We start from the raw sequence: 15,087 nt of genomic DNA, 5'->3' as shown, positions 1-15,087 counted from the left end.
CGTGCTCTGCAACATGAGAAGCCACTGCAATGAGAAGCCCACGCATGGCACCAAAGAGTATACCCTGCTCACCGCAACTAGAGAAAGCCTGAGCACAGCAACGAAGACCCAATGCAGCCAAAAATAAACAAAGAATTTTTTTTTTTTTTTTTTTTTTTTGCGATACGCGGGCCTCTCACTGTTGTGGCCTCTCCCACTGCGGAGCACAGGCTCCGGACGCGCAGGCTCAGCGGCCATGGCTCACGGATCCAGCCGCTCCACGGCATGTGGGATCTTCCCGGGCCGGGGCACGAACCCGTGTCCCCCGCATCGGCAGGCGGACTCTCAACCACTACGCCACCAGGGAAGCCCACGAATAAATAAATTTAAAAAACAAATAGTTAGCAGGGCCTGTAGGGGGTTCTGTAGCAGAGGAGCAAGTAGGTGAAAGCAGGAGATGGAGGATCTGTGGGTCTGGTGGGGAGCTTGGAGGGGAGGAGGTACACGTAAGGCCTGGAGGTGGCAGAAAGGGTCCCCAGAGGTGTTCTGGACACCAGGGCTAGAGGATGATCACGCGCAGTCTCTGTCTTCTACACGGGGTCCCCAGGAGCCTCCCCAACCTGCTCAGAAGAAAATAAATACTCCACACCATCCACTGTCGTGTGGCTCATTAGTCTGTTGTCTTGTTCACTGGCTGTCTCTAGAAAGGTGCCTGTGTCTAGAAAGGCATGAGGCCCCAAGAGTATCTGTTGATTGTTGAATGAAAGAAGGCAGGAGCAAATGTTCTCAAAGTGTTCCCTGAGTCGGGGGGAGGTACAGGGGATTACCACCACTCCCACGCAGGACAGGCTGCTGTGCTGATTAAACAAGATAATGCATACGAAAGTCTTGGCAGTTTAATAAACTCAGGTTCAAAATCTGGGAAGAGAGAAGTTGGGTTGGGGGTGGGGTGCTATGGGAGTATGCTGGATGGGAGTCACTTGAGGGGGGCCGCAGGGACAGCCCCAAGGGAAATCTCGAGGGGTCTTCCAGGAGCCCCGGTGACACTCGCCTGACCGACACCCCTGCCCCACCTGGCGGCGGGCAGGAATTTGCCCTCGTGACCTCCCCAGGCGCCCTCCTGTCACCATGGTGACCAATCGCGGAAACAAGCAGCCTGATTGTCCCTGCTCAGCGGGGCAGGTGAAACCCTGGCCACGTGACCGATACTGAGCCAGGTGCGGTTAAGGGACACCCGCCACCTCCCTGTCTTAACCCATTCAACGCCGCCGCCACCAGGGTGCAGTGTTCCTGCGGCCGCAGGCCACACCCCCTTGGCTCTCAGTCCCCAGCCAGAAGGGCGGTGACGAAATACTCGGAGCGCTGCACTAGGAGTCACACAGCTGGGAAAGGACTTCGGGTTGCGCCACACGGGGGCTGCATGATTGGAGTTGGGTGACTTCACCTCCCAAGTCTCCATTTTCTCAGCAGTAAAATAAGGATGCTAACACCTTCCCAGGTTGGACGGCTGGAAACAGATGCGGAAGTGGAGAGTCGATCACCGAGGTGGAGCGTCCTCATTCTGTGCCCCATTTCTCCCCCTACATCAACCTCAGCATATCAGGGGCTTGACACCCCCCCAAGTAGGAGACCCTCACCAACCACCAGCGAGGCCACTGGCCTGTTCCTGACAAGATGGGAGGGGTGGACGGCCCTAAGGTTGACCCCTGCCCAACACCCCATCACCAGAGTCCTTCCAAGGTAGCAACAACCCCTCTCCTGGCCCCACTGCTTCTTCTGGAGTGTTCAAGTGAAAACCTCAAGCCGTGGTTTTTCTGCTTGCCAGCCAGCCAGGTCCTGACCGGCCACGTGACACAGCTGGGGCCCTGGACTCAGAAACGTCTCAAGACTGCTTCTGCCCCTAGACCCAGGACTCTGGCTGGGGGCAGATGGTCAAGGGTTGTGGGCCAGGCTCAGGTTACCCAGTTAGACAGCAGGCTGGGGTGGGGATGGGGGCCCACCTGAAACCACCATTGAAATGCTACTCTTCTGAATCACCACCATGACATCAACCCCCTTCCCCTTTATCCACCAGTTCTAGAAAAACTCCCTACCTGTTCTCCTCCAAGGACCCCTCCCAGGACTTGGACCAACCCCTCTCCAGGGCTCAGATGTTCTCATCATGCCCCTATTGACTATACTGGCAACAAATGATCACACCACCTGGTGTGTTTAGAGTCCCCAGCGACCTCAAAGCCCTCCTCAGATTAGAACAAAACACCTGCCCATCACCAGGCTGGCTCAAGATGGGGGCCACTTCATTAGGCAAGGCATATATGAGGCCATGGAGTTAGGATGCATCCTACCGTACTGATTCCATCAGGCTTGTCCTAAGGAGGTGGGGGAGAAGCCAGTGGAACCCTGGCTAGCCCAGGTGCCATGTCCTGGAGGGGGCACTGACCCAGCTACCAGCTGAACCTACACCTAAGCCTCAGCTAGTGCTTGAATCTCTCCATAATCATTCAGTAAAATTACTATTGCACTTTGCGCCAGATGAACAAAACATGACCCTGGTCCTTCAGGAGCCCCCAGCCTATGGTGGACACATAGGAGTCCAGACTCTGACAAATGTTTTGAGAACATGTGGTGAAAGAGATTAGTTTCAACTGGGAAAAGCTGGGAAGGCTTAAGGAAGAGGTGGCAGTTATCCTGGACCTTAAAAGACATTGAGGACTTGGGCAACTGGCTATCTGGAAAGTGGACACAGCATCCCAGTGGGAAGTGGTGTGGGAAAGGACCTGAAGGGAGGTGTGCAGTATAGTCCTTGGGGGTGCCTGGCACTGCGCAACTTGTGGGATCTTAGTTCCCTGACCAGGGATTGAACTCGGGCCCTCAGCAGTGAGAGCACGGAGTCCTCACCACTGGACCACCAGGAAATTACCCCTGACCGTTTCTGAGCAGAAGAATGCTGTAGAAAGAGCAGCTACTCTTGCAACTGCTGAAGGCTGGACTGCTGTGGAAGCCAGCTGAGACCTGAGACAATGTCGCCACTGCCACCGCTACCCCAGACTGGTCAGAGAAGATGGCAGCCAGTCAGTGCTCCAAAAGGAGGCGACTTCCCTGCACGATGTGCTGAGGGGGGTGGGAAATAAAGGTCTTATTTATTTCTCTGCTGGTAAATGGGGGGCGGGGGTGAGCAGATCTGAACCATTTCAGCTCAGTGCAGCAAATGCCCCCTTTAGTACAAACACCTGACCTCCCACCTTGACTCGCAGACCAGAGGTCACGTTATACCGCTTGTAAAAGTTATTTGCCTCAGTTTCCTCATCAGTAAGGGGCGGGAGCGGGGGTCGAAGGGCGGGTTGGAAATGACCTCTAGAGTCTCTCCTAGCTCGTTCTAGAGTAGACTTCAGGAATGGTAAGAGGTGCTCCATCCAGCCTGCCCGGGCCCGCAGCTGTAGAGCACGGCGCCTCCAGGCTGGCACCTCGACGACGGGAGCCACTCATGGCGCCTCTCGCCTGCGACCGCCAGCGGCACAGAAAATACAGCATCCGGAGCAAGCCAGGTGCGGGGTCCGCAGCGGGCTTGCCAAGGATCTGCCCCGCGGCCAGAGTTCAAGCCCCAAATCCAGTACGTCACGAGCTGCAGGAACGTGACTCCCAAAACTCAGGCTCCGATTCCCCGCAAGAATTCTGCGCGAGGAGGGGCCGGGCGGAGCTTAGCAGGGCGGGGCCAGGGTATTGGTTGGCTCCGCCCAGGGCGTGGCCAGGTGCGGTGCTCTCGCCTGTGGGCTTGGTGCCCACAGAGTTACGTAGTGACGCAAGGGGCGGAGCCTCGGGGGACAGTTTTCCGGGATTACGTAAGGAAACGTGAGCGAAGGAGGGGCGCTCCGCGACAGGGGGCGGGGAGAAGGCGGGGCTCCAGTCGGAATTGGGCGGGGCTCTGAGTGAGGCGGAGCCGGGGGACGCCACGAGGTGTGCGCCGGGAAGGAGATCCAGGAGATGCTCCGCTGGGCCCGCGCCTGGAGGCTCCCTCATAGGGGCCTCGGCCCCTCCAGTCCCAGCTTCTCCAGAGTGCCTGTCGCACCCAGCAGCAGCCAAGGCGGCACCGAGCCGAGGTCAGTCAAGGGTGTCAGGTGCAAGTTCGTCCTTCGCCCCTCCCCCTCCAGTCCAACCCAGATGGCTCCACTTCCTCCGCTTGGGCCCGCCCTCTCCCAGGCCGCTTCGCCAACCGGCTCAGACCCTTCCCCTACCCTTGCTCCTCCCGCCAGGCCGGTGCCGCTTTCCTACAGACTTCTGGACGGGGAGGCAACCCGCCCGCCCCTCGTCTTTCTGCATGGGCTCTTCGGCTGCAAAACCAACTTCAACTCCATCGCCAAGGCCCTGGCCCAGCAGACAGGCCGGAGGGTGAGCTTCCGGGGGAGGTGGGGACCCGAGGGAGGTGGGGCCTGGGTGGGCGGGGCCCTAGAGGAGGCCGAGGTGTGACCAGCTTCTCTGTCCTCAACGCTGGGAGTGGCAGGTCCTTCTCGACAGAAATGAAAGAAGAGATTGACCTTCTAAGGCTGGAGGCCCCAGGGCAGACCCAGGCCCTAGATGAACCCCATTCATTCCCTCGTGCTTTCACCCATCCTGTCCTTCATTCGTGTTACAGGTCTGCGTGCTGCACCCTAACCTAGGCTCTGCTGTCAGATGCCTAAGCACCAATACTCTACCCCCTAAGGGGGCCAGACCCTGCTTGTTCACCAGGGATGATACGGGGCTTTCCACCTCGTACAGCAGCCCGTCCTGCTGTGCTCCAGCTGTTGCCAGTTCTTGGTGTCTGCTTTCTCTGGAGTTGCCACCCAGCTAGGCCATACCTCCAGAGACGTGGTCACACTCCTTGGGCCTTCTGGCACAGTGGCTCCAGGTTCGTCATCTGGGCCTCCCAAGTTCTGAGAACTGGGCCTTCTCACCTTTCGGGCCCTTCGTTCCCTTCTGGATCTCCCCACCACCCCAGGCTCTCCACCTCCCTCAGACTGCAGATCTGCCAGGCTTTTGGCTATGCCCTGAATGTGGATGCCAGAGCTGCCCTCCTCGTCCACTCCCCAGGTGCTGACAGTGGATGCTCGGAACCATGGTGACAGCCCCCACAGCCCAGACATGAGCTACGAGGCCATGAGCCAGGATCTGCAGGACCTCCTGCCCCAGCTGGGCCTAGTGCCCTGCGTCCTCATTGGCCACAGCATGGGAGGCAGGACAGCCATGCTGCTGGCACTTCAGAGGGTGAGCCGTCTCTATCCAGGGCTTCTTCCCATCCACTGTAGACCCTGAGTGCCCAGTAGGCAACCTGGAACTCCACTGAGCCTTGGATGGCCAAGTTCAGGATCCAGGAACTAGGCCTGAGACCTGCTATGCCTGCCCTAAGGTCCCCAGTCTGATTCTCTCCCACAGCCAGAGCTGGTGGAGCGCTTGATTGCCGTGGACATCAGCCCAGTAGAGAGCCCGTCCAGCTTGAACTTTCCAAACTACGTGGCAGCCATGAGGGCCATAGACATCCCGGATGTGGTGTCCCTCTCTAGTGCCCGAAAACTGATGGATGAGAAGCTCAGCTGTGTTATCCAGGTAATGCACCCAAGCCCCTGTATGGTGTTGTGGGCAAAGGAAGAGTGGCGGCCCCGGGCCTCACAAGGAGTCCCTCCCACCCGCAACTCCTGGACCCCCACAGAGCATAAGCATGCGGCAGTTCCTGCTCACCAACCTGGTGGAGGTGGACGGGCGCTTCATGTGGAGGGTTAACTTGGATGCCTTGGCCCAGCACTTGGACAAGATCTTGAACTTCCCACCACGACCAGAAACCTACTCTGGGCCAGCCCTCTTCCTCCTGGGTGGAAACTCTCAATTCGTGCTGTAAGCCAGGCTGGGTGGTGGGAGGGGCATACCTGACTTACCCAGCCCCCAGCCTGGGGAGGGCTGGGGTGTGGGCAGGGGGCGCCTGAAAACCCAGAAACACCACTGGGCAGCTGGACTCACGTGGCTCTCCATCCCTCCCTGCTTGGCCTCCACTTCTCTCCTTCCCTCTCCATCTTCCTACTTTCACCCCCTCTTGGTGGCCTTCTCTCCGGCGGACAGTCCCAGCCACCACCCTGAGATTAGACGGCTCTTCCCTCGGGCCCAGATGCAGACCGTGCCTAACGCTAGCCACTGGGTCCACAGCGACTGCCCGCAGGACTTCATGGCTGCCGTCCGAGACTTCCTGGCCTAAGAAAGGCCAGAAGGGGACACGAAACCCCAGGCTTCAAGGCCGTGCGGGCTGCTCCTTGTTTCTGCACAGAAGGACTCAGGTGGGCACTGAGAGGGCACGAGGATGCGTGGGGGGTGCGTCAGACCTTAAACTTTAATGAATAAAGTTACTCCTCCCAAGGTCTTGGGCTGAGCTCTCTCACCGCCAACGTCCCCACCAACTCAGGGAGAATCTGACCCAGGGGGTCCTGGCAGTGCCAGGGTCCATGGGGGCTCCCAGGGCGCCCCTGGACTCTCTCTGCAGCTGACTCTCGACCTGCTGCCTCACCAGCCGCTGCATGTCGTCCTGGAGGCAGGAGAGCAGGTTCAGGGGCCAGGCTTGTGCCTGTCTGGCCCTGCCCCCTGGGCCCGGCCGGCAGGTCCACCCTACCTCCCAGGCCTCCACCTCCTGCCTCAGTCTCAGCTTCTCCTCCAGAACTTCCAGCAGCTGGGCCTCCACAGCTCGCAACTTGGCTTTGAATATGTCCAGCTCAGCCTCCACTGCCCGCTTCCTGAGGGGGCAGAGAGAGCAGTCTGGGCACCAGGCCCTGTAGATCCGGTTCTGGGCCCTGGGGGTGGACAAGTATGGCCACAGCCCCTGCCTTGTGACAGAGTGGATATTTGTGTGTGTGACAAAGTGTGGCTTTTCTTCCAGGAATGCCTGACGTCCCCCCTTCCCCTCCTGGCAGGATGGAGCCTGAGGGTGAGCCAGCCACCACCCTCCCGTCCCCCACAAGCAGCTTCCTCTCACTTGGCAATGGCTTCATCCCGCTCCCGGAGGACCTGGTCCAGCGAGGGCTCTGTCTGGGTATCCCCCAGTGCTCCAGCCACTTGGGATTCTGGGCTCTGTGGTAGGGTGACAGAGGAGAGAGTAGTGGTTTGCGGCTTGCCTGGACAAGGTGCCCCACTTGGCCCTTCCGCCCTGGCCTTGGCCCTGATGCTGATGTCAGGAGGGGAAGGGTCTGAGACGTTCTGTACCTGCCCCCCAGTGCCCCGGTCTCATGGGCCGGGGACTGCATCATGCTGAGGGGTTAGTAGGTGTGGCCCCTTCCTACCTAAAGGAAAGCAGAAGGAGCAGGGTTTTGGACCCCCTCCCCACAAGGAGGAAAGGAATTCTCACCTGATCCCCAGGAAAGAGACAAGGTGGGTTCAGAAGGACACTTACCCCTCGAGGGCCCCAGACTGAGAGGGTGGCCTGGTGACTGGGACTCTTGTCAGCAGGGTGGGGCAGGCGGAGGACGTGGCCCTTTGCCCTCCCTTCCTGTCAAGGCACTCCCTGTCAGGCCCCGCCCCGGGTAGGCTGACCTTGTCCCTGCCTCCACTCCTGGATCCTGGAACCCTCCAGCCAGACCCAGTTTCCTTGCCCAGGTATGCGTGCCCCTCCCCTCAAGGGGGCGCTCTACTGATGTCAGGAGATAAGAAAGGAGTTACAGCCGGATGACGCCAACGCTGAGAGACAGGTGCCCCAGTCCCCCATGCTGAAGAGTTGGCATCTTGGAAGCTTGAGTGGCATCACCACACATACAACCATAACCTTAGCTCAGCAGAAAACAGAAGGGCAAAAGTTCAACCGTTCCTGGCAAATGGCTCCTAACATCTTGAACGGTCCGTCCCCCCCTAGCAATATCCTCCAGTATTCCCACAATAGTGCTCAGTATTCCTCCAGTATTCCCAACATTCTGATCCTGGAGTGTGGGTGGAGGTGCTGTGCTCTGAGTGGGGGGGTGGGTAGGGGAAGTCTCAGAATCTCAGTATCCCACACCTCCCTCGATGTGACCATTGAGAGCACAAGTGACCTCAAACGTGCAAGAGGGCCTCCCCATTGAGAGGTCTTTGCAGCAAGGTTCCATCTTGGGGATTAGACCCTCAACCCCACTCTAAATAGTACATACTTCCTCCAAGATCCCCCAGGAAGCTCCCTGCAGACATGACTCCTGGTTGTCTGGGTCCCACTCAGCCAGGTGCACCTCTAACAGCCAGACTCCAGTTTCTTTGGTTGAACCCAGGTGAAAAGGTGGAATTGAGCTATACCCCCAAAAAACCCCTTTTGTGGAGGAGATTCATTCAGTGTGTTTCTGAAGGCTGCTGTATGTCATGATCCAGACAGGACCTCTGCTCTCGGATCTCTGGGGCTAGCAGGGATGAAGCACAGATATAATCAGGAAAGGGTGTCAGGGAGTCAGGAAGAGTGGGAGCACAAAGGCCCCTCACATCCAGTCACAGGGGTTCCACAGGAGCTTGTCCAATAATGAATCCCACAGGCCAGCAGGAGTCAGCCAGAAAGGTCTAACACTCGTGCCAGGCATTTCTTTTATCTTTTTACTTTGAAACAATTTCAAACTGCTCTTCAATGTCAAAAAATATATATACATATATATATATATATATATATATATATATCCTTTTAGGGTTAGAAAACTAATATGGTATCAAACATTGCACCCAGTTGTCACATCTCTCTGGTCTCCCTCAATCTAGAACAATTTGCAGCCTGCCTTTTAATTTTGACCTTAACATGTTTGAAGATTACAGGGAACTTATTTTGTAGACTGTCCTTCAATTTGGGTTTGTCCATTTCTTTCTCACAATTAGACCACTGTTATATATATTTTGGGCAGAAATATCACAAAAACGATGCTGTGCTTTTTTTTTTTTTTTTTTTTTTGGCCACGCCGCACAGCTTGCGGGATCTTAGTTCCCTGACCAGGGATTGAACCCAGGCCACGGCAGTGAAAGCACTGAGTCCTAATCACTGGACCACCAGGGAACTCCTGATGCTGTGTTCTTGTATTCAGTATCATTTGGAACCATGACTGGTGTTGGTAATGTTGATCACTTGATCATAATTAGTAGGTATTGGGGAAGGGAGGTACTTTTAAGACTATGAAACATCCTTTTCTTCATCCCACTTTCACTCATAGGTTTCAGCATCCATTGATGTTTCTTGCCTGAATTAATTATTAATACAATGGTTTGCAAATGGTGATTTTCCAATTTTATCATTTCTTCTACATTTATTAGTTGGCCTATTATAAAAAACTTTTTCTTCACCCCCATTTTTTTATTCACTTATTTATCAGATGAACTTGTGATTGCCTATTTTATTCAATAGGTTATAATCCATTCCTGTCATTTATTTTGATGCTTAAATTGTCCCAGGATTGGTCAACGGGTGCCCCTGGCTCACCTCTTGTCATTTTGATGCGTCGCATCATTCTTTGGACACGTCCATTCTTTCTGGCTCAATAAGATAATTCCAGGGGCTTCCCTGGTGGCGCAGTGATTGAGAGTCCGCCTGCCAATGGAGGGGACACGGGTTCGTGTCCCGGTCCGGGAAGATTCCCACATGCCGCGGAGCGGCTGGGCCCGTGAGCCATGGCCGCTGAGCTTGTGCGTCCGGAGCCTGTGCTCCGCAACGGGAGAGGCCACAACAGTGAGAGGCCCGCGTACCGCAAAAAAAAATAATAATAATTCCAGGTTCATCTTGTTTTTCCCTGCCCCAGCCCTGGAATTAACCATTTCAGCAAGAATACCTGTTTCTTTTTGGTGGAGAATAATATTTAGAAACCAAGATCTGGGTGTTAGTTGTGCTCAATGCAATTAGGGTAACCTCTACTGCCAGGCCCACTCAGTAGACACATGTTTATATATACACATAAACATACACATTTATACCTATGTTTATTCCTTTATCTGTGTGATGGTTAATTTTATATGTCAACCTTACTGAGCTGCTGGATGCCTAGATACCTGGTTAAATATTACCTCTGGGTGTGTCTGTGAGGGTGTTTTCAGAAGAGGTTAGCATTTGACTTGGTGGCCTGGGTAAAGCAGGTGGCCCTCCCCGATGTGGGCGGGCATCATCCAATTCACTGAGGGCCTGAATAGAACAAAAAGGCAGAGCAAGGCTGAATTCTCTCTTCCGGATTGTTGAGCTGGAATTGGTCGTCTTCTGCCCTTGAACTGGTACTTGCACCATTACAGCTCCCTGGTTCTCAGGCCTTCTGTCTGAGTCTGGAACTCCACCACCCTGCTTTCCAAGTCTCCAGCTTGCAGACAGGAGATTGTGAGACTTCTCAGCCTCCATAATTGCATGAGTCAATCCCTCATAATAAGTCTCTTTCTCTATTGGTTCTGGTTCTCCGAAAACCCGAACTAATACAATTTCCATATATTGAAAAATAGTTTCCATTCAGACCTTAAATTCCAGTGGCACAGGGTTCATCCTAGCTTTCCCCCTTTCCAGATTTTTACTTCCTTTTCCCCAATTGTCTTCAATATATTTTATAATTTGTTCAGTTTCCCTGTAGGTAGCTAATCCTCTGAGACAACAGGCTGCCCCCGACTTAGATGCCCTCCTTACATGGGGGTGGGTCCGGCAGGGCTGCCTTCCCATCCCACTCCAGTGCCATCTGCATGCACGGTCCTGGCTGCCACTGGGCTATCAAACATTTCTAAGACTTTTATATTCGTTCATTCTACAGATATTTATTGAGCACCTACTATGCTTCAGGCATGTTTCCAAGTGACGGACATAAAACAGGAAGATAGACAAAGTTTCTTGACCACCGGAGCTCACATTCTAGGGAAGGGAGATAGAAAATAAACAATAAACAAATGAGTATACCAGATGGTAAGAAGTGCTGTGAAGAAAAAGAAAACAGGGCAAGAGAATGATAAAAGACTAAGAGATTGCTATTTTATATAATTCTGTACTACCCTAGGGAGATCACAAATACTAACCTACCACTGAGATGAAAAATGACCATTCTCATGACTTGGAATAATTTTTCCAGCAACAGCATCATTCATGGATTCAAAAAGCTCTGGGTTCCCCTGATGGTTCAGTGATTAAGATTCCGCACTTCCACTACAGGGGGCACGGGTTCAATCCCTGGTCAGGGAAGTTGCGCATGCCATGCAGTGCAGCCAAAAAAAAAAAAAAAAAAGTTCTGTATTTCCAAGCACAAGTGAAGATGACACATTCAAGAAAACTGTATTAGAGAACACAAAGGAGATGGCTAGGGATGACACATGATATGACAATGAGAAGCAGAAGTGCAAGTGAAGGGTTTGAATAAACTCACAAACCATGAGCGTGGAAAAGAATTGTTTCGAAATAAAGTTATTTGTAAATATATGTGATTTAAAGTATTTCCATTTTAAATGTTTTCACTAAATATCATTACGAGGGAGCCGCTTATTTCATTTGCATCCCTAAATGTTTTAATTAGACTATTGGGCCAAATTTCTTTTTTGAAAATCTTCTCATTGGGAAAAGGAGGGCAATGTATTCAGGCATATAGTCAATTCCATCACAAATACCTTAAATATCACACACTGAGCACTGAGGCTCATTCCCCAGCTGCCTACTGCCCGTATCTCCCTCCTCTGCTGTGCCCCCAGGATGGCTGAGCCCAGGCCTCAAGACTGAGCTAGAAGATGGTGGGCTGGGGTTGGGGAGTCTGGAAGAGGGAAGGAGAGCTGCCTGCTGGGCAGGGCTGGACTTTGTGGTCAAAACAGCTTGGATTTGCAGGGCTAGGTGGCTTACAAACCATGTCACCCAAACTTCAGTACCTGGTTTGTGTTTACCTCTCTGAGCCTCATCGTCCTCATCTGTGAAATGGAACTAAAGGAGGGCCTTCCTGATAGGGTCACAGTAAGAGTGACCCTTACACAATGGCCAGCACTTTGTACAATAATGGGCCAGGGCCAGACTTCCCAGGGGAGGAGAAAGAGGGAGTAAATCTGCCAGAAAGCAGCAGAAAAGCCACAACAGGAGAACATCAAAACACACACACACACACACACACACAGATGGACACGCACTCTCCTCAGCCTCAGAGCCTGGGTTGTCTGGCCCTTCCTGCTCTGAGCCCCTCACAACTCTGCCCCGGGGACAGAATTCCTGAATTCTACACAAGCTGCCTCCCCTTCCGCCTCCAGACCCCGAAAGCCCATATACTTCCACATCATTGTCTTGTCACTGTCAAGGTGTCTCTCACACCAGCCCGAGAGCTTCTGGAGGACAGGTAGTGACTGTCATCATCCCAACCTGGGCACACAGGTGCTCAGCCGTGAGGGCGTGGGCAAGGCAACACCGGCCTTTCCCAGCAGGTGGCAGCAGTTCCCAATATTAGGGATCCCCACTCCCACCCTCCCAGCTGTTGGGATGGAAACCCCAAACCGTGCTGGGGCGAGGGAGCTCTCAGACGCCCAGCCTTTCCTTCAGTGCTCCTTTATAGGAACACGCCTCATTCAAGCATCCAAGTGTTTATAACTCAGTCTGCAAACACACTTTCTGTGCCAGCCCTGGGGAATCAACAAGAACATGACCCCGTTCCTTCGCTTTATGTGTCCCCATCTAATGAGGGGACAGACACTTAACACACACTATATGCACACAGGACAATAGTGCTATAGTCGGGATAAATACAGGCCTTGGTGGGACCACGCAGAAGGAGTCCAAAGCTCATTTTTGGGTGGTCAGAGACAAATCCTTGGAGGAGGTGATGTCTAGGAGGGAAGGACTAGAAGTCATTGGCCAGCTGCATGCGGAGGAGGAGAAAAGAGGGAGGAGAGGGCCCCAGGCATGTGCAAAGGCCTGAGAGGAGGGTGCAGGTCAGGCATTACGGAGGCTGCTCACAGGGTGGGAGGGAAGGCGGCCTCCAAGAAGCGAGGCAGGACCAGACCACAAAGGACCTGGAAAGCTATGTTGTGGCACCAGCATTTCCCCCGCTCCTCAAGGAGAAAAGGAAACCTGAACAAGTAGAGGGGTGCAGAATGCCAATGTTGGGGCACAGTGATGCCCCTTTAATGAGAGTGGGGAGAGGGCTCTACAGAACATTGGTCTGGACTGAATCTCCATCAATTAACCACATTAAAGAATGCGAGTGATGTGTGTTGTGGGGACTGCCTGGTTCCCACAGGCACTAAGCCCTGCTCTCTCACTGTCCATGTCCTTGTTCACAGCTTTGCCGCAGAATGCCCTTCCCCCATTCTCCACCTGGCCACCTCCTACTCATCCTTTAAACCCCAAGTCAAATGCCCCACCTCTGTGAAGTGGTCCCTGATCCCAGGGAGGTGGCTGCTCGGGTACTCATGGCACCTTGTGCAGCAGCTTCTACTTTAGCTCCTGCCATGGTTCTGGCTCCTCCGTCTCTAGCCATCCCTCACCTGTCAGTTTCATCTTCAGACCTTCACCTTCTTCCATAGACACAGACACACACACACAGACACATACATATGCACATACTTCCCTAGATTGTGGCCCACAACTTCCATTTCCACCCCAAGCCAGACTCCTCCTGCCTTCCAAGTCTCCAGCCTGTGTGCCACACGAACGCCTCATTGACCGTCTGCCTGTCTCCTCTGGATGTCAGGGCAGAAACCTTAAATACTACACATCCTGGTCGAAACCCTCCCCCAGGTGCCAGTTCTGTGCTTATCTGCACATGGTCAGTCACAGGGCCTGTGGCTTCTAGTTCATAATATCTGTCACTGTTTTGTTTTGTTTTGTTTTAAATAAATTTATTTATTTATTTGTTTGTTTTCTTTTTTGGCTGCACTGGGTCTTCGTTGCTGCCCGTGGGCTTTCTTTTTAGTTGCAACGAGTGGCGGCTACTCTTTGTTGCGGTGCACAGGCCTCTCATTGCAGTGGCTTCTCTTGTTGCGGAGCACGGGCTCTAGGCATGCAGGCTTCAGTAGTTGTGGCACGTGGGCTCAGTAGTTGTGGCTCAAGGGCTCTAGAGCACAGTCTCAGTAGTTGTGGTACACGGGCTTAGTTGCTCCACTGCATGTGGGATCTTCCCGGACCAGGGCTCGAACCCACGTCCTCTGCATTGGCAGGCGGATTCTTAACCACTGCCACCAGGGAAGCCTCTGTCACTGTTTTAATGTTTTACAACAAATATATTCTTTTCATAATTGAAATAAAGTGTAGTCGTATTAAATAAATATCTCTCTCTCTCCCTCTTTTTTTTTTTTCTTGGACACATGGCTTGCGGGATCTGAGTTCCCTGACCAGGGATCGAACCCGTGCCCCCTGCAGTGGAAGCAAGGAGTCCTAACTATACCTACTGGACTGCCAGGGAATTCCCTTAAATAAATCTCTTGAATGCCTTTGACCCTTCTCTCCAGCCGATGGGTCCTGCTCTTGTTCACACAGTCCCAGTCTCTCTCTTGGACAACGCAGCAGCCTTCCAGCTGGGCTCCATGCTGCTATAGATGAGCCTCTTCCCTTGCTTTAAGACCATCTATGCTGGCCTCTTCCAGCCTGGACCTCTCCCACAAATTCTAGATTCCTATGGGCAGTGGCCTACTTGCCCTCCCTGGTGGGATGTCTAATGGGCCACTCAAACTTAAGGGTCCAAACCCCGAATCCTATTACCACCTGCCACCCACCTGCCACCTGCTCCTTCTCTAGTTTTTCCTCCATCTTTGCAAATGGCAACACCATCTTTCCAGGTATTCAGGGCAAAAAACTTGACTCCAGGCATCCTTGATGCCTCTTTTTCTCTCAGTTGGCTCTACCTTTAAAATGTATCCAGGGGAGCTCCCTGGTGGTCCAGTGGTTAGGACTCGGCGCTTTCACTGCTGTGGCCCAGGTTCAATCCCTGGTTGGGGAACTAAGATCCCGCAAGCCACACGGCGCAGCCAAAAAATAAAATAAAATAAAATATATCCAGGATGTAACCACTTCTCATCACCACCATTGTATCACCTTTGGCCCAGCTGCCTGCGTGATCACAACTTCCTAAATACGTCCCTGCTTCCTCCCGTGTTCCCTTCCGTCTGTTCTCCACTCAGCAATCAGAGCAATCCTGCTGAAGCCCAAGATGGATCAGGTCCCTTCTCTGTTCAAAACCCTCT

General features: G+C 53.5%; 1 protein-coding gene and 1 long non-coding RNA gene across 6 annotated transcripts; one reads left to right on the top strand and one right to left on the bottom strand.

Moving 5' to 3' along the window:
- The first annotated feature begins 3,909 nt into the window (after positions 1 to 3,909).
- Positions 3,910 to 6,357, top strand: ABHD11 (abhydrolase domain containing 11). 5 transcript variants are annotated; one of them, XM_082643428.1, is made up of 6 exons: positions 3,910 to 4,076; positions 4,230 to 4,365; positions 5,047 to 5,220; positions 5,389 to 5,559; positions 5,663 to 5,844; positions 6,151 to 6,357. In XM_082643428.1, the coding sequence occupies exons 1-6, from the start codon at positions 3,961 to 3,963 to the stop codon at positions 6,197 to 6,199; spliced, it is 828 nt and encodes a 275-aa protein (XP_082499554.1). In that variant the 5' UTR covers positions 3,910 to 3,960; the 3' UTR covers positions 6,200 to 6,357. The 5 variants fall into 5 exon arrangements, with proteins under 5 accessions (XP_082499554.1, XP_082499553.1, XP_082499552.1 ...); XM_082643427.1 differs by having other exon boundaries at positions 6,067 to 6,357; XM_082643426.1 differs by having other exon boundaries at positions 3,910 to 4,365.
- LOC309816214 lies at positions 6,313 to 7,578 on the bottom strand. The gene is made up of 4 exons (XR_014295981.1): positions 7,382 to 7,578; positions 6,968 to 7,062; positions 6,608 to 6,728; positions 6,313 to 6,523 (listed from the first exon to the last, which is right to left on the bottom strand). It is a non-coding gene; the product is annotated as an uncharacterized lncRNA (long non-coding RNA).
- Between the last annotated feature and the right edge of the window lie 7,509 nt (positions 7,579 to 15,087).

This window comes from Mesoplodon mirus (genome assembly GCF_964341445.2).
Source record: "Mesoplodon mirus genome assembly, chromosome: 15".
NCBI lineage: Eukaryota > Metazoa > Chordata > Mammalia > Artiodactyla > Ziphiidae > Mesoplodon > Mesoplodon mirus.
This window is presented reverse-complemented; position numbering and strand designations above follow the sequence as displayed.